The 27923-nt window shown below is 41.3% G+C and overlaps 1 protein-coding gene across 1 annotated transcript in view; it reads right to left on the bottom strand.

The window, feature by feature from the left end:
- Raf (serine/threonine kinase raf oncogene) overlaps positions 1 to 27923 on the bottom strand; it is a 52073-nt gene that overhangs the window by 885 nt on the left and 23265 nt on the right. Inside the window, exons 7-13 of the mRNA XM_080279993.1 lie at positions 22818 to 23197; positions 9892 to 10190; positions 7519 to 7730; positions 6420 to 6587; positions 1344 to 1452; positions 901 to 1104; positions 581 to 715 (exon numbers count right to left, since the gene is read on the bottom strand). Coding sequence (XP_080136119.1) covers positions 581 to 715; positions 901 to 1104; positions 1344 to 1452; positions 6420 to 6587; positions 7519 to 7730; positions 9892 to 10190; positions 22818 to 23197 — 1507 coding nt within the window. The remainder of the gene's footprint in view (positions 1 to 580; positions 716 to 900; positions 1105 to 1343; positions 1453 to 6419; positions 6588 to 7518; positions 7731 to 9891; positions 10191 to 22817; positions 23198 to 27923) is intronic.

Below are 27923 nucleotides of genomic sequence, written 5' to 3'. Positions count from 1 at the left end.
TCTGAACAGGATAGCCTGATATGTCATGCCTCATACGATGCTGAGCTTGGGTTGTTATTAGTTGGCACTTGCCAACTTAGAATCAACTTTGTCAATTATTTTTTTGCCATGTGCTCAATTTTTGAAAATGATTTTTTGCATGAATATTTTGGAACCATGCCGACTTATATATGATTCCAACTAAGGGATGTCTTACTGTACATAGAAAGATGGACAGAGATGTCATAGTAGTAACGTTTGGAACCACCAAGTATAACTTACCTGAATAAAACAGTCCGCACATAGACTTAAAGAGTCAATGCTCATCCACAGCAGCTACAACATTTAACACGTAAACTCGTGCTCCCTCCCCTATATAATTAATACCATAAATGGAAATGTTACAGCATTCTCTTACAGTCTTCATTTTTATTTATCTCACCAATACATTCTGCTTATCACCATCATCATCATTTCACCCTGATCATTTATCCCACCTTAAGATCACATAAGGTAGGATTCAGGCAAGGAAAGTCAAAGTACAAAATCAAAACTATCACAGGCTGCCCAGTAAAATAAACCAGGGACTCCTTTTTCTTACCTGAGGGAACAGAGGTCTGTCATCACGATTATATTTGATGCAGTCCTCGTATAGCCGTCGGATGGGCTTGGGCATGTCTGAACGTAGATAGGTGATATCTGGTCGAAGGTATCCTCGCCCCACCATGAACAGAATCTGGTAAAGGAAACGAGCATTGCGTGCTGCCTTAAAAAATTTGATGAGCTTTGGTTAAGACATGAATTAGTCTCTTTGGCTACTTGTTAAAATACCCCTCCCATCTGACTACTTTTGACCATCAACCAAGCTGAGAGGGGCTAGGGATCTTTATCAAAGTTACAATAAATGCATTAGTTACATACTTGGTCCTTATTGTTGATGTGGGAGTAAGGTAGGCAGCCGGAGAAAAGTTCATACAGAACAATACCAAAAGCATAAACATCACTCTGTGAAGTGTAAGGGTTTTCATCCTGCATTCGGATAACCTCAGGGGCCATCCACAGGATTGAACCAGATGGCTGCTGGATAAGCCGACCCCCTTGGCTCTCTTGTGCCCACCGGCCACCCTGGATAATGACATCAAGTTAGAAAGACAGAATTGATATTAATAACTTGAATTACTCTACCATATCAGGTTCAAAGCTAACCATGGAGCTTTAGTAGGCAAGTTTACTCTATGACTTGACACCAAGAAATTAATGAAGTATTACAAAAAAACTCTCATGTCTTCAAACAACTTTACTGGGAATCATGAGCAATAAGAGAAAAAAGAATTGTAAATCACTGTACAATAACCAATTCACACCTTGACTGTGGCCAGGCCAAAATCCCCAATCTTGACAGTGTAGTCATCGTGAAGGAATATATTATTCGATTTCAAGTCTCTATGGATTATATTCTTGGCATGAAGGTAGCTGAAATATAAACATACATATAAATATAAAGGATATATAAATAAATAAATGAAAAGGTATACAGATATCTAAACATACATCAGAACCACCATCATCACCATCCAGATTTTTCCTTAGAGAGAGAGAGAGAGAGAGAGAGAGACCTAGCAAAGGTCTGCCCAATTAAATGGACCAAACTCTCAATCACTCACCACTCAAACCATAGCATTCCTGGATTCCTGACTGGTACAAACCACACTTACCCACTTCATACCATCTATCACAACATCAAATCTCATCTTCTGAATATGGAGGTGTTTACAGTGGATTGGAGAAAGAAACTGCTTTATAATCCATACAAAAACATGTACATACATCACCTAATCATGTGTTGCCCCATGGTGAGCATAGAAGCCCGAGGCTAGGCAAGTTGGTCCTGACATTTAAGATGAGAGTTACCAGCATCACTCATCCCTGAGTGGCATTACATGAGCAATAAACCCCAACCACCCCATGGATACAAACCTACACAGGCTCAATCTGGCTGGACACCAGGAGCCATAGTTTGGTTATATAGCTACCACCCAGTGTAGTAAATGGTCTTCTGGTGTACAGGAAACTATATATATATATATATATATATATATATATATATTTACTATATCCTCTTCTGTCATTCTTCCCTTTTCCTTCTGCCTACAGGTGACTTTACACTCCCTCTTTTGTCTTTCCTTCATTATTTCCTCCTCCTCCTGCCTGTGGGTGATTCTACACTGAGTGACAAGCCAAATGGTTTCCTGTACACCAGGAAACCATTTACTACCCTGGGTGGTAACCATATAACCAAATTTTTGCCCCTGGTGGTTTAGTGGGTAATTGAGGTACTCCAATCAGACTGAGCCCGTGAAGGTTTACATCCAATGGGTGGTTGGGGTTTATTGCTCATGTAATGCCACTCAGGGATGAGTGAGGCTGGTCACTCTGATCTTAAATGTCAGGACCAACTTGCCTAGCCCCGGGCTCCAATGCTCCTCATGAGGCAACATAGGATTGGATGATGGATGGATGGATGGATGTGTGTGTGTGTGTGTGTGTGTGTGTATATATATATATATAATAGAACCAAAGGCATGCCCAGGACTTGGTTTTGTCTGGGACTTGGGAAAAATGCCCCTGGACAGGTACTTGTAGACCCCAACCCAACCTAACTTTGAAAGCCACCTAAATAACTCCCTGCCAGACATGCTCAGCACCTATTTAAGACCCTATGGACACAAATAAGGGACAGAAACCATGAAATAAATGAAATGGAAACAAAGAATGAGAAATTAGAAGTCTATCTATCTATCTATTGCCAGACGCCTCAATCCCGTTTGGGGTGGCCACAAACAAATCGCCTCCAAGTCGCCCTGTCCCCCGCCATTTCACTGCCCTGCTCCCAACTCACACCCCCCTCTCTCATATACCTCTCCACCCCATCCCTCCATCTCATCCTCGGCCTCCCCCTCCCTCTTCCCCCCTCCACCTCACTCACATACACTCTCTTCGTCAGTCTTTCACCCTCCATTCTCTCCACATGGCCAAACCACCTCAGTGTGTTCCTCATAACACTTCCTATCACATCCACATCCACATCACGACACTCCTTTATATCCTCATTCGTCAGCCTGTCTCTCCATGTGACTCCACAGGCTCCTCTTAAATAACTCATTTCCACTGCTCTCACTCTTGACTTGTGTCCTTCCAACAACGTCCAAGCTTCACTTCCATACGTTAGAGTTGGTATCACAATACTGTGATGTAGTAACTTTTTCACTTCCATGCTCACTTCCCGGTTTCTTATCACTGCTTTCAAAGAACCAGCAACCTTTCTTCCCTGCTGTACCCTTTCAAGCACTCCACCCTCCAAACCTCCATCCTTACTCATCACACTACCCAAGTACTTAAACATACTCACATTTTCCAATTCCTCACCATCCAACCTCGCTGTACATTCACTGACTTCACCCCTCTCAAAGACCATCACTTTACTCTTCCCTACATTCACCTTTAGATTCCGTTTCTTACACACTCTCCCAAACTCATCCACCAAGCCTTGCAGCTCCCCTTCATCTTCACTCAACAACACAGTATCATCTGCAAAAAACAGTACAGGGAGTTTCCAAACACTATCCTCTCTCACCAGGGCCACTCCAACATCCACTACCCTACCTTGTACCTCTTTTATTACCCCATCCAAATACAGATTGAACCATGGAGACATGACACATCCCTGTTTCAACCCAACTTTCACAGAGAAAAATTCACTTAGTTCACCATCCACACGCACTGCAGCCTTCGCACCATCGTACATACTCTTCACAGCATTCAACAACTTCCCATCTACTCCATATATTTTTAACACTTTCCACAATCCTTGTCTATCCACCCTGTCATATGCTTTCTCCAAATCCATGAAAGCCGCATACGTACAACTTCTTTCCCTTCTCTAGAAACTTTTCCACTAAAGATCTAAGAATGAATATCTGATCTACACAACCTCTTCCCTTCCTAAAGGCTCCCTGTTCTTCTCCAACTAATTTCTCTGTTCTTTCTCTAACTCTGTCAATAAGTATCCTACCATACACTTTTCCTATTATACTAAGAAGACAAATGCCCCTATGATTACCACACACTTCTTTTTCTCCTTTTCTTTTGTACAAGGGAATAATTATACCTGACTTCCAATCCTCCGGGACTCTACCTTCCTCCCAGGCCAATCTAGAAGTGAGTATGGAAAATATTTAGCAGTGTACACGGTTGTTATAACATGTCCCTGGCCGTTGCGAAGATTAACCCGCCTCCTTTATGGCTCTGACAGTGGTGAAGGCGCACTTGAAGCACGTACAGAAATCCAGTGTCAAGCTGTACTTAATTGTTTGCACCGTAAATTATAATTGTTTAACACTGCACATTCTGTTCTTCCTTGCGCCACGCCAGTTGCAACACACCAGTGTCGCACTCTGCACTTATTCCTTTGCACACTGAATTCTAATTTCTTAACACTGCACAACACTGTAAATTCCCACGTGCTCTAGTAGTGAGGTATGGCAGTTTATTCACTGTTTATTCACAAGAGCAAGCACGTGGGCAGCCATGGAGATGAGTGTGCAGTCACAATGGTAGGTAGGCAGGAACTGGGGAGGACACAGGGGTGCTTTAGCGGACGTCGGACGCGAGATATGGCAGTTTATTCACAAGGGCGAGCATGTGGGCAGCCATTGCGATGAGCGTGCAGTCACAATGGTAGGTAGGCAGGAACTGGGGAGGATACAGGGGTACTATAGCGGACATTGGAGGAACTACGCACCAAAACACACCTGTTCATCACCGTGAGGCAAATTTAAAGTAGACATGAACACATATCGTCTCTTTTTTTGCATTTTTACGTTTTTTGGCCATTTTTGGTGTCCAAGGACCCAAGCCAAAAATGTCTGGGACTTGGGGTGTCCGGGACTTGGGTAACCGGGTCTTAAAGGGATTACTGTATATCATATATATATATATATATATATATATATATACTGTATATGTATATATATCTATATATATATATATATATATATATATATACTGTATATATATATATATATATATATATATATATATATATATACACATCCATCCTCCCATCATCCAATCCTACAATGCCCCATGAAGAGCATAGGATCACGGGGCTAAGCAGTTGGTCCCGACATTCAAAATGAGAGTGACCAGCCTCACTCATCTCTGAGTGGCATTACATGAGCAATCAACCCCAATCACCCCTTGGATATAAACGTTCACTGGCTCAATCCGATTGGAATGCAATAATTACCCACTAAACCACCAGGCGCCAAAATTTGGTTATACAGTTACCACGCAGCACAGTAAATGGTTTCTTGGTGTACAGGAAACCATTTGGCTTGTCACTCAGTGTAGAGTCACTCACAGACAGAAGGAAAAGGAAAGAATGAAGGAAAGAAGGAAGAGGGAGTGTAAAGTCACCCACAGGCAGAAGGACAAGGGAAGAATGAAAGCAAGAAAGACAGAAGAGGATGGAAGGAAAGAAGGATGGAGGAGAGGAAAGGGCAGACACCCGATAGCAGCACTACATCAAGTGAGTGGACGGTGAGTGCCCCCACCTACCTTTACATATATATACAGTAATCACTCTAATATCTGGACACCCAATATCTGAACATCCCCACTATCCGGACATAAGAATGTTTCATACTGTACTTTTTTCCATACTATACTTACCTCATTTCACTCTTTAATGTCCTTTATTGGTGTGAATAGGGTGTTAGGAGCTATGCATGTGCAGTAGGAAGGTGTTTTTCTGAGTTAGGCTACGTTAGGGTCCATAAGTACCAGTCCAGGAGCCAGTCACCAGAATGTTTATTATTGTATGAACCTACTTCTAAACCCTCATTTTATGTTTCTTTTGCATTTATTTCAGTCATTTATGTGCCTTATTGGTGTGATTTGGGTCTTAAATAGGTGTTATGCATGTCCAGAGGGAGTTGTATAGGTGTTTCTCTGAGTTAGGGTCCATAAGTACAAGTCCATAAGCTGGGGCCCAATATCCGGACAGAACCAATATCCGGACCTACCTATGGCTCTATTACGTCGGATATTGGAGTGATTACTGTATATATATATATATATATATATATATATATATATATATATATATATATATATATATATATATATATACTGTATATGTATATATATATATATATATATATATATATATATATATATGTATATGTATATATATATATATATATATATATATATATATATATATATATGTATATATATATATATATATATATATATATATATATATATATATCCATCCATCATCCAATCCTACATTGCCCCATGAGGAGCGTAGCAGCCCGGGGCTAGGCAGTTGGTCCCGATATATATATATATATTAAAATCCCTCAGTTACTCACTCCATGCCTTGTGAAGTCTGTCGAGCAATGTCGATAATTCTCATGAGGTCGAACTTTGTCTCTTGCACATGAAGGTGTTTGTAGAGACTGGAGCCTTCGCACCATTGAGTTACTATAGCCAATTGTGGGGTCTTCACACAACCCATGAACAGGAGGATATTCACGTGTCTGTCGAGGGGAAAAGATTATCATCATAGTCAGCATTAACATCTCTGGTTATATTTAAAAAAAAAAAAAAAAAAAAAAAAAAAAAAAAAAATCATAATCATCATCATCATCACATTTACCACCTCACCCTGCCCTTGGGTGGGATAGGAGATCCAGCTGATGAGGATCATCATCGTCATCATCTTTATCATCATCATCATCATCCTGACATCTTTTCATACCCAAGGATGGGATCAGAGTTGCCAACTTAGCGCTTTTGGCGCTAGATCTAGTGCTTTTCATAATAATTTAGTGCCAAAAAATATTATATTTTCTTCTATATCTAGCGCTTTTTGAAGTCCAATTTAATGCAAAAATTTGAACTGTTTATCTATAGTTTAGCATGTTTTAAAGTTGAGCTTAGAGCTTTTGAAGATTTCTGCTTGGCAACACTGGATGGGATGAGATAGGCAATGAGAGACAAAAGTTTATATCATTACTTTGAAGGGAAGGACATTGCTAGTGCCCTCAATACACTTCAGCACTTTTTTGTGACTAGCATTATATGCTAGTGCTAATTTATTATTACATGTGCACACTCCTGATGAAAAGATGGTAATTTAAGGTTGTTAATGTGAAAAAAGGATCGGATGGTCAACTGTTTCTAGCTGTAAAAGGAAAAGGCAAACAAAATGTTAGTACCTATCTATCTATTTTCAAACCCCTTAATACCATAAGGGGTGGTCACAAACACATCACCTCCATGCTTCTCTGTCTTCCATCATCTGGCTGTCCTTCCTCCAACTCACCACTCCCTCCCTCATATATCTCTACTCAATACCTCTGTCTCACCCTTGATCTCCCCCTCCTCCTCTCCCCCCCCATCTCACTCACACACTCTTCTAGTTAGTCTCTCTTTCTCCATCTTCTGATGAATAAAAACATTCCTTACCTTGTCTTTTTTAGTACAGACACCTCATTCTTGAAGGCTGAGTACTGTGCTGGCGTTGGGTCTCGTACATTTAGTGTTTTCACTGCCACTGGGCCATGCCAGTGACCTCGATACACCGTCCCAAATGAGCCCGACCCAATGCGAAGCCCAATCAGGATCTCGTCAACTGGGATCTCCCAGTCCTCTACCGTGTCTTTGGAGGATTGTCTCACCTGCATATGAGAAAATATTATTATTATTATTATTATTATCCACCCATCCATCCATCATCCAATCCTACATTGCCCCATAAGGAGTGCAGAAGCCCGGGACTAGGCAAGTTGGTCCTGACATTTAAGATGAAAGTGACCAGTCTCACTCATCCCTGAGTGGCATCATATAAGCAATAAACCCCAAGCATCCCTTGGTTATAAACCTAGACAGGCTCAATTCAACTGGAGCACCTTCATTACCCACTAAACCACCAGGCGCCATCCAATTATTATTATTATTATTATTATTATTATCATCATCATCATCATTCATTCCATCCATCCATCGATCAACTAATCCTATGCCGCCTCATGAGGAGTGTAGAAGCCTGGGGCTAGGCAAGTTGGTAATGACATTTAAGATGAGTGACCAGCCTCACTCATCCCTGAGTGGCATTATGTGTGCAATAAACCCCAAACCATCCCTTGGATATAAACCTTCACTGGATCAATCCAACTGGAGCGCATTAATTACCCACTAAACCACCAGGTGCCATAATTTTGTTATATGGTTATTATTACAGTACTGTTATATCATTTGTGGTAGGTGGGGGTGCTCACCATCCACTCACTCAATGTAGTGCTGCTTTGAGTGACTGCGCTTTCCTCTCTTTCTTCCTTCCTCTTCTTTCTTTCCTTCAATCTTTCCTCTTCCCTCTGCCTATTGGTGACTCTACACTGAGTGACAAGCCAAATGGTTTCCTGTACACCAGGAAACCATTTACTACACTGGGTTTCACCATATAACTAAATTATGGCATCAGAGGTTTTACTAAGTACAGTAAGTAAGGCATTCCAATCAGACTGAGCCAGTGAAGGTTTCTATCGTAGGGGTGGTTGGGGTTTACTGCTCATGTAATGCCACTCAGGGATGAGTGGGGCTGGTCACTCTCATATTAAATGTCACGACCTACTTGGCTAGTCCTGGGCTCCTATGCTCCTCATGGAGCAACATAGGATTGGATAATGGATGGATGGATTATATCATCATCATCATCATCATCATCCAGACCTCTTTTTTCCCCACCACTGGAGGACTATCTTAAGAAGACTGTCTCATCTTCATACAAGAAAACATTCATCATCATCATCATCATCATCATGACAAAAAAAAAAAAAAAAAAAAAAAAAAAAAAAAGTCAGTACTATGTCTTGGAGAAGTGTCCCACCATCATAAATGAAAAAATTCATCATCACCATCACCTCTTTTTCCCTCACTTAAGGATGGAGTGAGGTATACAAAAAACTGTCAATACTTTGTCCTTCTTATACCAATTCTCTCCACATAACCATATCATCGAAGCACGCTCTCTTCATATCTGTTCTCCATGGAAAGCTTTATTTTCCATCTTGTATGAATCATAAGAATATCCAATTTCCATACTCACACATTTCTCAATAACTCCACCTCCATTACTCTGACTCTCACAATGACAAATGTCATTGCTGTTGCAGCCACAGGCTCATTTAGACATGAAACTGGGAGAATGCAGGCTAAAGCTGCCTTTACAGGGCTCTTGTTAACTGCCCATGGTTGCAAGCCATTTGGCTTCTAAGTTTATGATTTACAAGCCAAATAAATTTTTAGTAGCCAAACTGACTACGAGCAGAAATATTTTATGAGCAATAAATATATTTATTTACTGTATTTATGTACACATTGTCTATTTTTAAACATTCACAGTGGCGACAAGGAAAGACTTAATAATCGATCACAACGTGCTTTTTGCTTATTTAAGTATGATTTACTTCTTTTGTAGCTTACTGGGTTTGGAAGTGGATGTATTTTCTTCTCGTCAAAAAGCAACCTGCATGTAAAGTTTGTTCGCCGAAGGGATAAAACACTCGCATTTGCGAGCTGTGGCTCGCCAAACAAGAGCCCTGCTTTATCCTACAGTCCACTGTCCTCCGTTTGGGGGATAGGGAGGGAACTGAGGAACACTGGAATAACAAGGAAATGAAGCTGCCTGGTTTTATCAGGGCCACAATGAGAAGGTGTGCCACTCCACCACGAAGGGTATATGTAATCTACTGAAGTCTTGGCAACATAAAAAAAAGTTATACCATATACTGTAGAATACATGATAAAAGAGGGCTACAAAGAAACAGGGCACTGACTCACCTTTTTGCCTGAGACAGACTCATCGGCTGATCGCGCCCGTGGCCTCACATTCTTGATGGTGTTGGTGGGGGAGGCCTGGGCAGAGTGGGATCCCTGCACTGGGCGTGTGGGACTTCCTGTGGGGCTTGTGGGCTGAGGTGGGACCAGAACCCCCCCGCCATACCCTGGTGGGGGCATGCCAAGGTTGGTGGTGTGGTGTGGGGGATGGGGTGGTGTGGTGGGGCTCCAACCGCCACGCCCACCACCACCACCACCGCCATCGTGCAAGTAGAATGTAGATGAGCCAAAAAAGTGGATGCCTGCCACACATTGTAAAATAATGACATTGTACGATGGTAGCCAAGTGGATGGGTTGCAGCACAGTAGCAGTTGAGTAGAGTGGTTGCAGTGCAGCAGTAGTTGAGTACCACATTGCAGTATATTGACCAGGTGGGAGGGTTGCAGCACAGAAGCAACACAAGTGGCAGTTGAGCATTCCAGTACAATACATTGCCGGGTAGGAGGTAGCAACAAAATATCAGTTGAAAAGATGGGTTGCAACAGAGTGGCCGTCGAGTGGATGAGTTGCAACAGTGGCAGTTGAGTGGAGGGGTTGCAACACAGCAGTATAGCAGTACATACCCCATCACAATAGTATGCCAGGGTGTAGAAGGGTTGCAACATCACAGCAGGGCAGCCATAACACATCACAGCACCAGGGCCATAACACAGCAGCCACGCAACACAACATGGCGGGGAAAAACATGCAACATGCACATTAGCAACACAAGGCACTTTCCATCTAGCCATGTTTGACACTATCTGATATGGATGCAAACTCACAAGGAATAAGAACCACATTAGTCAACATAAACTGCAATAATAAAAATAATAATAACAGTAGTAATAGTAATAGTAATAATAATAGTAATCATAATCATAATAATAATAATAATCATCATCATCATCATCATCCGGTCCTCCTTTCCCACCCTAGGGCAGGATGAGGAGTAACAACGTCCATACAGCCTATGTCTGCCCAATTCAATCAGCCACACTTCAATTCGCTCATCATTCAAGCCCACGGAATCCTGGTTGTATCTGATATACCACAACTCTTTCACCACATTCTGTAGCTTCACATAAAAGTATCCGATAGTCAATCAGCACACTGTTACGTTAAAAAGGGGTGCCAAGTCCATGACCATGCACTTCTCACAACATTTATCCAGCCAGATTGATCTCCTTTAAGTTCTCATGCCTCACCGACTTCCATACCTCTCTTCCTCCACACTCATCAACCATATCCCTCCACCTTCTCCTTGGCCTACGTCACCTCCTACCTCTTCAAATTTGCTCAGATAAACCTTTTTCACTACTCTTTTGTTATCCATTCTCTCCACATGACTACATACACATCTTCATACACTCTCTTCGATTCTGGTATCCAAAGACTTCCTCACTTTGCATCTCTCATGAATCACAGTATTTCGTATCCTAACCATTCTCTGTACTCCTCGTACGTTCCTCAGCCGTCCCATCTCCACTGCTCTCACTCTTGACTTTTCATTTTCATGTTACACCATACTCTCAAATCCATATGCTGAAGCTGACACTAACACTCCTTCATGTATGCCTCGCACAGCTACAACACTCAAGCCTCTGTTTCTTATCAAGACCTTCATAGCACCAGCCACTTTTCTTCCTTGTGTCAAACTACTTTCCACTTCTTTTGCACATTTTTCCTCTCTTTTCTATCACTGTACCCAGCGATTTGAACTCTCTCACCAATTCCAGTCTCTCTCCATTCACTGTAACATCACACTGGGAGATACCTTCTCTCTTGATTACCATCACTTTACTCTTTTCTACATTTACTCTCAAGGCACGATGTTCACAGACATCAGCAAAACTCTGCACTTGTCTACCAAGTTCTTGTCTGGTATTTGCAAGTAGCACTGCATCATCAACATACAACAAATTTAAGATATTCCATCCACCACCATACATTGCCAATGCCATCCCTCTCTCTGCTACTTATGTTTTTACTTCTCTCATCACCCCATCCATGTATAAATTGAACAACCATGGGGACATCACACAACCTTGTCGCATGCCCACACTGATCGTGAATCATTCACTTAGATGCCCATTTATCCTTATACATGCCTCACTATCATCATAAAAACTCTTGACAGCACCTAGCAGCTTACCATCTACACTGTATATGCACAAAACCTTCCACAATCCTTCTCTGACTACTTTGTCATATGCTTTTCCAGATCCATAGTTGCCATATACACCTTACTGTCCTTCTCACAAGCCTTCTCCACTATCTGTCTCACTACAAATATTTGATCCATACATCCTTTGCCACTCCTAAAGCCACCCTGTTCATCACTCACTAGGACTTCTGATAACTCTCTTACTATCTCTATAATGATGATAATGGTAATAATATAATAATACTGTAACTGTTTCGTTCGTTTTGTTTTTAAAGGCTCCAATGTGTTTGCATGCAATGGCCTTGGTCGCCTAATGGCAGCTCTCCATGCTGCTTGATCTCAGGCAGCTTCCCTATTCAGTCCCTTATCCATGAGGCCAAACTCAATGACCTCATCCTAGGTTTTTTTTGGTGTACCTCTTGCAACCCTACCCCCAACGTTAACACTTCTCACTTTCTGCGACCAATTATCATCCCCCACCCTCTCTACATGCCCAAACCATCTCCATATATCTCTCCTCATCACAACGCCAATGCACTCCAGTCCCATCCTATCTCTCAACTCTTCCATCGTAAACCTAGCCCCCCCAGACCTCACACTCAAGGACATAGTGCACAGCCATCTAATTGTTGTCATTTCTGTACATTTGAGCCTACAAACATCCTCTTCCTTCACTGCCCAGGTCTCACTACCATACAGCATTACATTCGTAACACATGCCGCATACAAAAATCCCTTAGCACAGAGGGAGAGCCCTCTCAATGTCAGGAGGGCAATAGCTCCCTGAACTTCTTCCAACCACTCCAAACTCTAGCCACAGAGGTAACCCCCCCACCCCCAATGCACAACATGTCTCCCAAATAACAAAACTCTTCCAAACACTCAAGACTCACCAGGAAGTTCAATTCTTTCATGCCTGATAATCTCCATACTCCCTGGCATACTGCACACATGAAATCAGCATGATCTTGCAGTCTACCTCTAATACTATGAAGTCTCTTATGCACCCACTTATCACAAACACTGCACAAGATGTAATTATTTCCCACGCCCTTGTGACAAATCGTACATGGCCGTTCTCCCTCTTCTCTGAGCGTACTGCAACCAGCCCTAGATGCCATCACTTTTATTTTATCTGTATTTACTTTTAGGCCCCTATGCTCCATACCATCTCTCCACTTCCTAAATCTTTCCTCCACCTTCCTTTCATTCTCTGCAACTGACACCAAATCACTGGCATACAACATCTCCCATGGGAGTCCATTTCTGAAGTCACAAGAGAGGGCTTCAAGTACCATGATAAACAACAAGGGGCTCTAGACTGACCCCTGATGCATACCAACATTCAAAGAAAACTCATCACTTAAACCTCCAATCACCCTTATTTGGGAGTGAGCACCCACATACATAGCCATAACCACTCTAACCAGCCACTGCTCAATCCCAACCTTTCTCATTGCCCACTTCACCACCTCTCTGGGTACTGTCAAAGGCCTTCTCCAAATCAACCAAAACAAAGTACAGATCCCTTTTCTTTCCTATACATTTTTTCTGAAGCTGCTGAACAAAGAACATGGCATCAGTGGTCCCTTTGCATGACATAAACCCAAACTGCATCTCATATATATTCACTCTTTCTCTGATCATATCTTCTGGAACTCTCTCCATTATCTGGTCCAAACGCTTTATGCCTCTAAAACTTCCTCTTTCCAGGGCACTGCCCTTGCCCTTGTACACATTTAATTTACATTCTTCAGCCAATCATCAGGGACATAACACTCATATATAATTGTATTTATCAAGTCAGTAACTAAACTCACTCCTATATCACTGGAGGCTTTCAGCATTTCAGCATTCAACCCCGACACACCTGCTGCATTCCGCACCTGCATCCTGCCCTGCTCACAATAGCAGTACCAATCTGAGGCCAAGGGCCAAACACTGGACTTGCTGGCTCCAAACTTTCCCTGTTCCAGCCAGATTCCTCATTCAGCAACTGATTGTAATGCTCTCTCCAGGCATCTTTAATATCCTCATTGTAATGCTCTCTCCAGGCATCTTTAATATCCCCACTGTTCACCACTAACTTTCCTTCATCATTCTTCACACAATGTACCCCCTACAATATCCCTGTTTTCCATCTTCATTTGATTTGTCACCTTAAATATCACATGCTTCCTTTCCACATTATTCAGGTTATCAAGTAAAAGTCTCTGAGACTCAAGTTTTTGCCCTGTAAGCCTCTTTTCTAGCCCTAGGCTTGGCAGCCAAGTATTCCTCTTTGTTACCACCCTTTTTCCATTCCTGAAAAAGCCTTCCTTTCTCCTTAGCTGCATACTCTATACCCTCATCCCACCACCAAGTCACTTTATGTCTTGGTAAGCCTCTTGTCCAACCACACACTGAAGCAGTAACTCTCAAGAGGTTGGTCTTGAGGGTTCTGTACTGTTCATTAACACTTCTGTCAACACATCCCTGTTCAGCTACCTCTCTACTCATCTCACTATAGAAGGCATCCCTTACTGCATAATTTTCCAACTTCCGCAGTTTCCTCCTAGGTGCATAGGCCCTCAATTTCATCACCTGCTCCTTAAGCGTCATGTCACAAAGCAATAACTTGTGTTGCTGCACACACTCCTCGCTTCCTATAGCTTTAACATTTGTCACCAACCTCTTATCATCCCTCCTGACCGGGAAATAGTCTATCTGACTAATACTTCCTACAGACTCGTATGTAATCAACCTATTCTCATTTCCTAAAATGTGTGTTGAGCACAATCATGTTCATTTCCTCCTCAAACCCTTCTCATTCCTTGTACCATATGCACATCCACAATGTGCCCCTTCATGTCCTTGAGCTGCTTTACCTACATGACAATTTAAGTCCCCTCCCAAAACTACAATATCATCATCCCCTATACCTTACCACATGTATTAAGTCATTCCAGAATCTATCTTTTTCTAAACCATCCGATCCAGCATGTAGGGCATACACCAATATAAATGAAAATGTAACCCCACTGAACAAAATTTTCACAGCTATTATCCTTTCATTCACTCTCAATACATTCATGACATAATCCACCCATTTCTCTGTAACCAACACACCCACACCACCATATCCATCTGCCCTACCCCGCCAAAATATTTTGTATCAACAATCCCCCCCGGCAATCATTCTGGCTGACACATCCAACATCCACCCAGCTCCTTCTCAATGCCTCTACCACTTCTCCCACTCTATCCCTCAAACTACCCACATTCCATGATGCCACTCTGATCCCCCTGGGTGATAATGATAATAATAACAATATAATTATACTGACAATAATATAAATACAATTTTGAAAAATGGTAACACAATGAAAACTAACAACATTAACATGCCAAGCCCAATAATAAAAATAATGATGATGATGATGATGATGATGATGATAATAATAATAACAATAATAGTAACAATCATCATCATCATCATCACCACCATCATAATGATTACAATACAACCATAAATAATAAGCTTTAACCCCTAACCACCGGCTGACGTGTATACAAGTCACGATTTTAGGCGCGGAGCAACGCCGGTTGACGTGTATAGCCGCAGGCGTCTTCCCACTACCCTTTGAACTTTAATTTATCCTTACTCATCGACGGGACCACCTAGAGATGTGGGGATACTTTCATTTGAAAGAGGAAGAGTTGATGTTTCTTATGTATCTTTAATTTTTTCTCTAGTTGTTATAGTTTGGCAGATATTATGGTTTAAAATAAGGGTATTTTTTTCCGTCAGGGATATCCCCTGTAGGGAGGAGCGTGCAACATCAGAAAACCCCCAGCGTGTAGGGGTTAAACAACACTAACATAAATTAAAACAAACATTTGCAAGTCAAGCCCAATCACTATGTCCAACCATACTGACATGTTATCAATTCTGTTCACATAGTGAAAAAACCTAAGGATTATAAAAAGCTTTCTCAAGTCACATTTACCTCATCACAAAACCTTTAGTCTGTGTTCTACGTGGCACAGGAGGATTCACAGCACTTCTTCCTTAGCAATTTATACTGCATATTACATCCTGACATTCTCTTGTATGTTGTTTATATCATTTTAATGATAGATTTTTTTCCCCCCCTCATTTGTACCTTTGTTATAAAGGCTCAAACATGCTTGCATGCGACGGCCTTGGTCACCTAATGGCAACCCTCCAAAATGCTCGTTCTCTAGCAGCCTCTATATTTAGCTCTTTATTCCTGAAGTCACAAACAAGATATTGAGGTGCACTGTGCAGAATAAATTACTGAGGAAAAGGTGCTAGAGAACCTGCTTGACCAACGAGGCCAGTGTGACAAATCAGAAAGTGGAAGAAAAGAGCAGCATTTTACACTGTATTCCAATGACTATAGAATGCAAATGGCAAAATCAAAAGACAATGAACAAAGACATACAACAGAGGAATACGCTAAATCACTTGAAACAATTTATATTCATCGTAAGTAATCACTTTAATCTGACCAAATAACCTTCTCCTGCAATTTGTACCTCATCCTCCAAAGTTACAATGACTTTCAATGAATTTTTGCTTTATGTAACAAGAATATCTTAAATCAGCTAAAAGAATTTAGATACATCACAGATAATCACTGTAATCAGATAAAATAACCTTTTACTACCATTCCTACATCCTCCTCCAGAGTTATGAATACAGTACTTTCAATGAGCCTATATTAACAGTTCTCTGAAAGTACTGAGGGATCACGCATGGGAAATGCTGTGTACTGTTGTAATGCATTAGCACCATTTTCTGCATACAACTGAACTCAGCTATTTTTACAAGGAATTATCTATTTTAAATGTGATTTATGCTCATATTCAATAATTACTGATGTTGGTAATTTAAACTTTCCTGCGGTCCAGAACTGGCAAGTGGTCAATTTCTTAATGCCTTGTGATCTAGTAAGTTAAAGTGCTCCAACCAGATGTGCCCCATAGGGGTCTGCATCTATGGAATGGTTGGCATTTACTGCTGACATAATGCAGCTTAGGGATGAGGAACAGTCCATTCTTGCCTTCAGTGCATGGACCTAGTAGCCTAGCCATGGCTCCCCACAATCCTGATGGGGTAATACTGAACTGGATGTTTAAGGGATGGATGGATGGGCAAAGATCCCCAACCTCTTTCAGCTCAGCTGATGGCCAAATGTAGTCTGATTTGAGGTTTGATTTGACTTAAAACTAAGGTGATTCATTCCTACCTACTATCTATGGCTCATCAAATTTCTAGGTACCATATTTTTGCATTCAAACTATGGGTCTGGACCAGACCTGTCTAGTGAAAACAATGAGTACAAAGCTGTGACATAAGCTGCTCTTATAATTCCCAGAACCTACAATGTAAAGTACTGATTCAATTAATTACAGTACTGAAATGACATCAAGACACACTTCTCAAAACAGACACCAGTTAATAAATCATTGTGCATAAAATACCAATATCTAGTATTCCAACTGAGTTCATCAAATATGAATAATTTTCCATGGAATATTGCACAGCATATGACTTGTTTTCAATGCTCCTACATCACAACACCCTATCTATTTTCTAATGAATATAAGAGTGTTAACTTCAAAGGCCTTATAAGACCAGCTACCTCATTTATCTGTAGGAAGAAATAATCTGTTAAACTGCATTTTTACAGACTCGCATAAAATGTGCTTCAGCCCTCTCAATGAAGCTGAATCAGTGAAATTCTGGCAAAGAACCTGCGGCATAAAAGATCACGTACAATTATCCTGAGAAATTTTCGAGATATCTCTGGTTATTATTTGGCTAATTTTGAGCAATAAATGTCATATCAACATGGGTCCAATTCTCAACCATTTCGAAATTGCGATTACTGATGACCATATGGGTGAACTATTTGGGAGACCATTTTTGCCCATAAGGACATCAGTAATTGTAGCTCTAAAATAGCAGAAAATTGGACCCATGTTGATACAGCAATTTTACAACCATAATTAGCCCTAAAATAACCTCATGTAATTTCTCAAAAGTCTCATGGTACACAGTATATCGAGCTTAAATACCTAGGCTTGCAACCAACACAATTGTCAGATATAAATTATACACAGTAACTCATATGCTGTTGAAGACTGTTAGGCAATGAAGTACATTAATAACAGTACTGCATTATGCATACACAAACATGCAACCACTTGAAATTTTAACAGCTGGAATCCAAAACAACAGTGAACAGAAGCAATGACATGGATGCACGAGTATAAGCAACTGGCTCTGACATGGCAAGCAAAAATGTATGTTTAGCTCCCTTCAATCTGATGACTTTATAAAGAATGTTCATTCTTGCTACCAAGAGAATTTTTTCAGCATTGAGGAGATTTTTGGTAGTGCAGGATTTATGAAGTGAATATCTGACCCCACCAGCTTGAAAACTCTCTCCCAAGCATTCTCTCACTCTCTCTCTCTCTATATATTATATATATTACTCAATGTACCGATAGTGCTGCTTTGGGTGTTTGCCCTTTCCTCTCTTCCATCCGTCCTCTTCTTTCTTTCTTTCCTTCACTCTTTCCTCTTTCTTCTACCTATGAGTGACTTCACACTCCCTCTTCTGTCTTTCATTCCTCTTCCTTCTGCCTATAGGTAACTCTACGCTGAATGACAAGCCAAATTGTTTCCGGTTCTCCAGGAAATCATTTACTATGCGGGGTGGTAACCATGAAACAAAATTATGGCGCCTTCTGGTTTAGTGGGTAATTAAGGTGCTCCAATCGGATTGAGCCTGTGTAGGTTTATTTCCAAGGGGTGGTTGGGATTTATTGCTCACGTAATACCACTCAGGGATGAGTGAGACTGGTCACTCTCATCTTAAATGTCAGGACCAACTTTCCTAGTCCCAGGTTCCTACGCTCCTCATGGGGCAACATAGGATTGGATGGTAGATGGATGGATGGATGTATACAGTAGGGTATATCTATATCTATACATATATCCATCCTTCCATCCATCATCCAATCCTACATTGCCCCATGAGGAGCGTAGGAGCCCGGGGCAAGGCAAGTTTGTCCTGACAATTAAGAAGAGAATGACCAGCCTCACTCATCCCTGAGAGGCATTACGTGAACAATAAATCCCAACCACCCCTTGGATATAAACTTTCACAGGCTCAATCCGATTGGTGCGCCATAATTACCCACTAAACCACCAGGCGCCAAAATTTGGTTATACGTTTACCAACCAGTGTAGTAAATGGTTTCCTGGTGTACAGGAAACCATTTGGCTTGTCACTCAGTGTAGAGTCACCCACAGGCAGAAGGAAGAGGAAAGAATGAAGGAAAGAAAGACAGAAGAGGAAGCATCAGGTCGCCCAGAGACAGAAGGACGGGAAAAGATTGAAGGAAAGAAAAGCAGAAGAGAATGAAAGGAAAGGAGGATGAAGGAGAGGAAAGGGCAGACACATGAGAACAGCACTACATCAAGTGAGTGGATGGTGAGCACCCCCACCTACCACATGGGTAATATATATATATATATATATATATATATATATATATATATATATATACTGTATATATAAATATATATATATAGTACTATATGGCCTATATAAATAAATTGGCTAGAAGAAGTAGCTAGTTGTGTAGTAGTAGTTATAGCCCCACATTCATCTGCAGCATGAACCTGGTGGACTACAGGCTAAAGTTGCACTTCTCCTGCAGTTCATCATCCCTTCTTTGGGAGAGAGAGCTTAGGGATGTTTATATATGCAAAACTGGGTAGCTACATCCCCCAGCTGTATCAGCACCACCATGTGAAGGCATCCTGCAAGACACTCATTGAGAAGCAGCAAAAATAAATAAAGAAAATATATAATAAGATTCATGGGATTAACTGGAAGCCGGAAGGTGTAACTTGATAGTCACGATTCAGAAAACTGTATCATGCAAAGGCTGACTTTAACACCTTCACTCTCTTGACATGCTTTCTGTTTTATTATACCTACCTATAAATGACTTTATTCAGCTTAGGAAGGGCTTTTTGAACTGGAGGGGTTAATACAGCCTTAATAAACCCCATCAACACAAGAGGCCTAATCCTCTAGTAGCAGGAACAACAGACTAAAAGAGAATGTCATCCAGACTGAAGGAATATGGAACAATGTCCTTTGGCTTATTAATGTGGGAAGCCATATATATTCCACGAGTAAAGACACAACACTGAGAACTGAAATGCACAAGGCACCCTCCCCCACCTTATAGTGATTCCTGCCTCATTTATAATATTCTCCTGCCTTGTAGATAAAATACTTATTATTTTATTAAAAAATGAAGTTTGTCTATAGTGCACTTCCTCCAAAATCATGGAACTTGCATCAGTGTAGGCAAAATAAACAGAATATAGGATGATAATGATGAAGGGTATATTTAAAAAAAAAAAAGTTTTCATGTAGTCCACTCAGAAATACCAGTACCAATTATGAATCGACAGACAGACTATTAAGTGGTTATCAAATATATATATATTATATATATTTATTGCAACATGCATATTCTCTCCTAAAATGAATATGCTTTGGGGTCATACTACAGTAAAAGTCCTCTAATCCGATCACCAATAATCCGAACATCCCCAGACTCCAAATTTTTCAAAGTGAAATTTGTTGAATTTTTCTGGGCTCTTTCAGAATTTCTGGGGGCTTTATCTAAGGATTTCCCTGGCTTGGACTTGCTCTTGGACTTGGATGTACTTAACTGCAACTACTCAGCTACATTTCTACGTATTTTCTGTGTCTAAAACAAAAACCCATATCATTTTAAGTGTTACTGAATGATTATGCACATATTTTTAATGTTTTCAAAGGCCTCTCCAAATAGTCTGAAAGACTTTCAGTTCCCTGCCACTTGGATTACAGGACTTTTACTGTAATTACCAGTAAGTAATTAGACCTCATACTTATGCTACCTGGAAAATATGAACTGGCTTTTGAATAGACTTTGTGATGTTACCATGTGTAATTACAGGCAGATATGAAAATTCTGCTACCTGAAAAATGTGTTTGAACAGGGTTTCTTGGTGATACTTTTTATATGTAATCTGATTCAACAATTTTACTACCTGCAAAATACATGATTGGATTAGCTTTTGTGATGGTATGTTTTATATGCAATTAGATCAAACAGTTAATTATGCTACCTGGAGAATATGGATATGATAATTTTTCCATGTCATCTTCATAGTTATCATGAGCGATTAATTTCAGCAATATACATAGTGATGAAAATCACACAGCATACATTAAATACAGCATACTACTGTCAAAAAGCTTTCAACTTATTATTACTGATCCTGATTAACACCCAACAAAAAATGTATCATATCCCTACTGGATCTGACATTCTGAAACATGGACAAAACATTTTCATAGGTCACCCTATTAAATCACTGCAATGATTATTTCATTTTTATAAGTGAATAAGGATTAGAATGACGATGATGACAATGAAGTGTTGTTGGAAAAAAAAAAAAAAAAAAAAGGATACCGGTACTATGGGATGCTACATAATACAGTATGAGGTATCAACCTGAGAGATCCACCTGTCATTTTTTGCTAATTTCCATATCTAATGAATACGTCAGTCATTACAGGTAACTTTTTATAACATTCTTTTTTTGCTAATTATTGGGGTGCTCCCCATCTACTCACTTGATGTAATGCTGCTTTGGGTGTTTCCCCTTTCCTCTCTTCTGTCTGTTTTTCCTTCATTCTTTCCTCTTCCTTCTGCCTACGGGTGACTTTACACTCCCTCTTCCGTCTGTCTTTCCTTCACTCTTTCCTCACACTCCCTGTCTTTCTTTCCTTCACTCTTTCCACTTCCTTCTGCCTATGGGTGATTCTACACTGAGTGATAAGCCAAATGGTTTCCTGTACACCAGGAAACCATTTACTACACTGGTTGGTAACCATACAACCAAACTATGGCACCTGGTAGTTTAGTGGGTATTTAAGGTGCTCCAATCGGATTGAGCTGGTGCAGGTTTATATTCATGGGAAGGTTGGGGTTTATGGCTCAAGTAATGCCACTCAGGGATGAGTGAGGATTGTCACTCTCATCTTGAATGTCAGGACCAAATTGCCTTGCCCCGGCCTCCTACACTTCGGATGGGGTGGCATAGGATTGGATGGTGGATGGATGGATATTTTCTTCTTGCTTATTATGATAAGCCCACAGTACTTACAGTGTGCCAACTGAAGTTCCACTGCTAAATTTAAAGCACATTTTCCACCCCAGTTACTGGAGTTAAAGTTCTGGGGCTTTGAATGGTGAGTCAACGTGTGGCCCATTTAACTGAAGACTTTCGGTTAGTTTCTCTTCCCATCAGGTTTTATTCTTGCTCTCCTGACCCCATATCAACTCATCTTTAGGAGGAAAAAAGGGGGTATGGATGATAATGATGATGTTGAGGATGATGAATGATAATGTCATCCCCAATTTACATTACCAATTAGTTGTGATTTTTTTAAAAATCCAACCAAAAATATACTGAGAACATAACTATCATTGCAGTATTTTAAATCCCATCCCCCCAGTATACAAAGACAACTGCTTGAATTTTTGTTGGGTGTACACAGTATACATAATTCTCCAGGTCACTTGTGGTGGTGGTGTTGGATGCACAAGAAGCCTGGCCAAAGCACAAACCTGGACTGGTGGGGTTGTATCTGTTTCCCATCCTATGTGCAAACTCAGCCAGCGAAGCTGCATCAGATGGGTTGCTGGGGTTGACCAGGTTAATGCAGACGTTCGGCGCGGAGGAGGATCGGTCCCGGGGCGCCAGTGGGGCTGGGGTGGGACGCTGGAGGGTCTGGGGCTGCGTGTGGCCCTCCCTGCCCCCACCTGTCCCAGCCCCAGGACCCCCATGCCCGTACTGACCTCGGAAACCCTCCATGTAGTGCCCTGTGTAAGAGCTGGGGTACTGACCCCCATAGGAGCCAATCAGGTGCGGGTGCGACCCTGGTGCCACGCTGTACCCAGTTGTTGTCAGGATACCAGCTGGGTTGTCCTGGTGTGATGCTAACAAACTGAAAGAAAACACAGAATGAAGCTAACAAACTGTAAGAAATGACAATATGAAGCTAACATACTCCAATAAAATAATGTTCCCCAGTTTCCCCAAATTTTAAATAATCTCACATTGGCAGAAAATTCAGACAGCCTTGGAGGGTCTTGTAACTAAACAGGGGCCTTAACCAAATGGGCAGATTATAACAGCTGTGTGGAATGTCCTTGGCATGAATGAAGAGGGTAAGAAGGTGGACGAGGTGGATGTGTTTAAGTGCTAGGTACATCATGATGGCACTGTGTGAAAAGATGATGGAAGGGTGTGGAATGTGTAAGGCTGAATATGAATGTGTGTTGAAGAAGCAAAGAAGGACTTGTGTTGCTGATGAATGATGAGTAGCAGAGAGGAAAGATTATAAACGTGTCAAAGTGCGATTAATGTACAGTGAGCCTTTATGTTTCGCACGATTTGGGTTCGCAAATTTACTTTTTTCAGAAAAGCCCAGAATTTCTAAGAACTTATGTCTCATGATCACGAATTCACCTTTCGCGTTAATATGTGGGGTGCCGATGGGCAAGGCAATTGTCAGCTGTTGTCCGCCATGTTTTCACAGTTCTCATCAGCTGTCAGACTGTGTGTGTAGTGCTCTGGTAATGACTGCAGCCACAGTCACTTATTTGTCTTTTCCTTTGTTCAACTATCGTTCTCGTGTGGTCTACCTGTACTGTATTATGGCTTCCTCTTCATTCACTGGAGGGAGCAGGTAAAAGTGGTGATGGTGAAATACCTGGTAGTTCAATGGATAGAGGCAAGAAGAGAAAAAAACATCGTGAGTATTGACTCGGTGTGAAGAAGGAAAAGTATTCGGCAGAGGATAAGACAAAGATCATTGAAATGACTGAAAGTGGTGTGAAAAATGCTGATATTGTTAAGAAAATGAAATGTCCAGAATCTACCATGATGTACCATTCATACAAAGAAAGGTGAAATAAAGAAATCACTGTGTTTGACAAAGAAATATTCCAGGGTCGATGGAGGAGGGGCATCGCGAGTTGTGCAGGATGTCGGAGAAATAAACAGGTTGATTGTGATGACTGAACATTACTTACTTAACCCTTTAACCACCAGTGTCATCCCAGAATGACATTGCAAAAACTGGACCAAACCGCGGGTGTCATTCTCGAATGTTTGTGAACATTTTGAATACCACGCGTTTTTTCCGTGAGCCAATTGTTTCAAAGGAGAGTAGCTATTAAGTTCTTTCACTCCAGCCGACCCCCACCTCCCTCCTCCCACCCCCCGGGCCCCCACCTCCCACCCCCCGGGCCCCCACCTCCCACCCCCTGACCAAACACGCATCAGTATCTGTCCAGCTGTGTGAGTGACAACACCGCTGATGTGGCAGTGAAGTGTGGGCAATTATAGTGCCTTTTACCTGCCTCAGTGAACACAGAGTGGGTGCTTACCGTATGTGCAGTGTTCATATATGTTTATAGTATTATTATCAGAATGAGGTTGGCATTTGGTAATGGTGTGTGAGCGAAAAATAGTGATTATAACACCGCTGATGTGGCAGTGAAGTGCGGGCAATTACAGTGCCTTTTACCTGCCTCAGTGAACACAGAGTGGGTGTTTACCGTATGTGCAGTGTTCATATATGTTTATAGTATTATTATCAGAATGAGGTTGGCATTTGGTAATGGTGTGTGAGCGAAAAATAGTGATTACAACACCGCTGATGTGGCAGTGAAGTGCGGGCAATTACAGTGCCTTTTACCTGCCTCAGTGAACACAGAGTGGGTGTTTATCGTATGTGCAGTGTTCATATATGTTTATAGTAATATTATCAGAATGAGGTTGGCATTTGGTAATGGTGTGTGAGCGAAAAATAGTGATTTTAAATCGCTCACTTCTAATGGCACTGCCCATCCAGTGATAGTCAACGAAATCATGAAACCTACATCACTGCAAAGCCAAAGGTTAGTACTTTCTAATGGTACCTTATTTCTCGCTCTAGATTTATTCTGTGCAGAGTTATAAAGGTTTAAAGTTTGTTTACATTTTGGCTGGAACCCCCGCGGGAGAGGCCAGTCGGGGCAAAACAATGCCTGCGGTTAAAGGGTTAAGTGGATTTCATGTCAAACCAAAGAGGACAGAAATGCTAGTGGACCTACAGTGAGACATCAGGTATGACTCTTCTATGAAGCTATTTGCAAGAAGAAAAAAATAAGAAATCCACCCACATTCTTAGCTTGAAAGGGATGACTTGCTATTTAAGGCTTGATGTAAATAAAGTTTGCTGTGTATCAGAGGGAGATTACTTCTGCTGATGAAATAGCTGCTTCATCTTTTCCAGAGGTGACACAGCAAATAACAGAAGAGGGGGGGATACACATTAGATCAAGTCTATAATTGTGACAAAACTGGACTTTATTGGATGAGATCACCTAGGGGAACATTTATTTCCAAAGATGAGAAGCAGGCAAGAGTAGTAGAGATGTCAAAGGACAGATTCAGTGTTTTGCTGACAACCAATGCACCAGGCATCCACAAAATTAAACCTCTTATAATCTACTGTGCTGCCAAGCCAAGGGTCTACAGGAACTGTGACATGAATAAACTTAATGTCTGCTGGAGAAGTAACAAGAAAGGATATATGAATGCTACTCTGTCAGTTAACTGGTTTGATAAACATTTTGTTGAGGACACCAAGGCTTTCTGTGAAAGCAAGAACCTTGCTTTCAAAGTTTTACTTTTCAACGATAATACTCCAGGACATGCTAAATATTTGATTGCTTGTCATCCTAATGTTCAAGCATGTCTTGCTTTCAAAGTTTTACTTTTCAACGATAATACTCCAGGACATGCTAAATATTTGATTGCTTGTCATCCTAATGTTCAAGCATGCTTCTTCACTGAACACAACCTCCTAAATCCAGCCCCTTGACCAGGAATTAATTGCCAATATTAAGCTGATATTCTACAAACAAGTTTATGCCAAACTAAGGGAGGAAACAGATGGCCAGGAAGTACTTAAAGAAAATCAAGATCAAGTAAGTGAAAAGTGAGAGTGAACCAGATGGTCCACCCCCTACCTTTCCTGCCCACCCAGCCCACACACCACACACCAGTCACCACACCACATGCTTCACCGTCACCACCAACCTCCCCCGTCACCATGTATGCCAAGGTTGTCAGTATTAAAATCTTCCGGAAACGTTTCAATATTCGTCAAGCTGTTGCTTTTCTTGTGTCTGCTTGGTTTTGGGGATCATGTGAAGACCTTCATGAAAATTAATGGACACTGAAGAATGTGTTGATAAAAGGGGGAAAATGTTAGGTTTATTGGGGCAGATTAAACACGAATAGCAGGAGAAATAAAATGAGAAGATAAAATCTCGTGAACAGGCACTCATCACCTGTTACTCCAACAGTCAACATAAAAACAGGCAAGTTCTTAATGTGATTCAAGAATTAAACTTCGACGACAATGAAGATGATGTTCAAGAGTTTGAAGTCTTCGAAACAGTGCAAGATATTGGAAAAGCAGTGGAGGAGGAACTGAAGGCATCAGCAGAGATCATGGAAGTGGGGGAGGGAGACACTGCGGGTCCTCAGTACCCCAGCCTCGGAACCCTGCTATAGTGTACACTATGCACTGCAGTATATTTTTTCAGGTTGGTGATCCATTTATTTCATGTTCCTTAACATTTTTATCATATTCATATGGTTGTCAGTTATTCTGGTATCCTGTTTTATGAGAATTATATCTCAAAAATCAGAAAAAGAGCGACTTTGGGAGGGGCTCCACACCCAGTTAGATTTTTTACCAATGAATTAATACTTTTGGATTCACAAAATTAAGGCTGCACCAACATCAAGGTACCAATTGGATGAGAAACTTAAGGACTCACTGTATGCAAAGTTCCAGTTCATGAAGATGACAGTGGTAGTGACTGTCGTGTAACTAGCTATATGCCTTGCAACAATAACGGTGAGGCAGAAAAAGATACGTTCAGGAATCAGCTGGATGAAGTAATAGGACAGATGCCTATAAGTTACAAAGTGTTTGTGATGGGTGACATGAGTGACAGAACCGACATTAATACTGTAAATGATAGAATGGGTCATAACAGAGCACCAGGCAATAATGCATGGCAACTGGAGGGCACATGTCAGGAAAGGAGTTTATGCTACTGCAATTCATATTTTGAGCATAAAGATGCATACGAATATACATGGTACAGAGGGAGTGGGGACAGTGCTGAAAGAAGCCAGATTGATTACATGCTTGTAGAGAGAACAACGCCTGGGGGTGTTGCTGATACACTCTCCTAGTCATCATCATCATCCAGACCTACTTTCCCATCCTAGGGCAGGATGAGGAGTAGCAATGTCCAGACAGCCTAAGTTTGCCCAATTCAGTGGGCCATGCTTCCATTCACTCATCATTCCAAGCCCATGGAATTCTGGCTCCATCAGATGGGCCAAAAAATTTCACCACATACTTGTAGCTTCACATACTGTATACCGGTACCTATCTGATAGCATCAATCCGAATGCTGTCATGTTAAAAAGCGGTGCCAAAGCCATCGTTATGTGCTTCTCTGCACAAAATTCATTCAGTCAGCTCAGTCTCTTATCAGTACCTTAGCCTCACCAACTTCCATACCTCTCTTCCTCACACACTCACCCAGCATACCCCTCCACCTTCTTCTTTGGCCTAGCTCGCTTTCTCCCTCCTT

Source organism: Coenobita brevimanus, chromosome 82, assembly GCF_032717465.1.
Source record: "Coenobita brevimanus isolate Jiangsu-jjx chromosome 82, ASM3271746v2, whole genome shotgun sequence".
NCBI classification, from domain to species: domain Eukaryota; kingdom Metazoa; phylum Arthropoda; class Malacostraca; order Decapoda; family Coenobitidae; genus Coenobita; species Coenobita brevimanus.
Note: the sequence above shows the minus strand (reverse complement) of the source record. Positions and strands in the feature narration are given on the sequence as shown.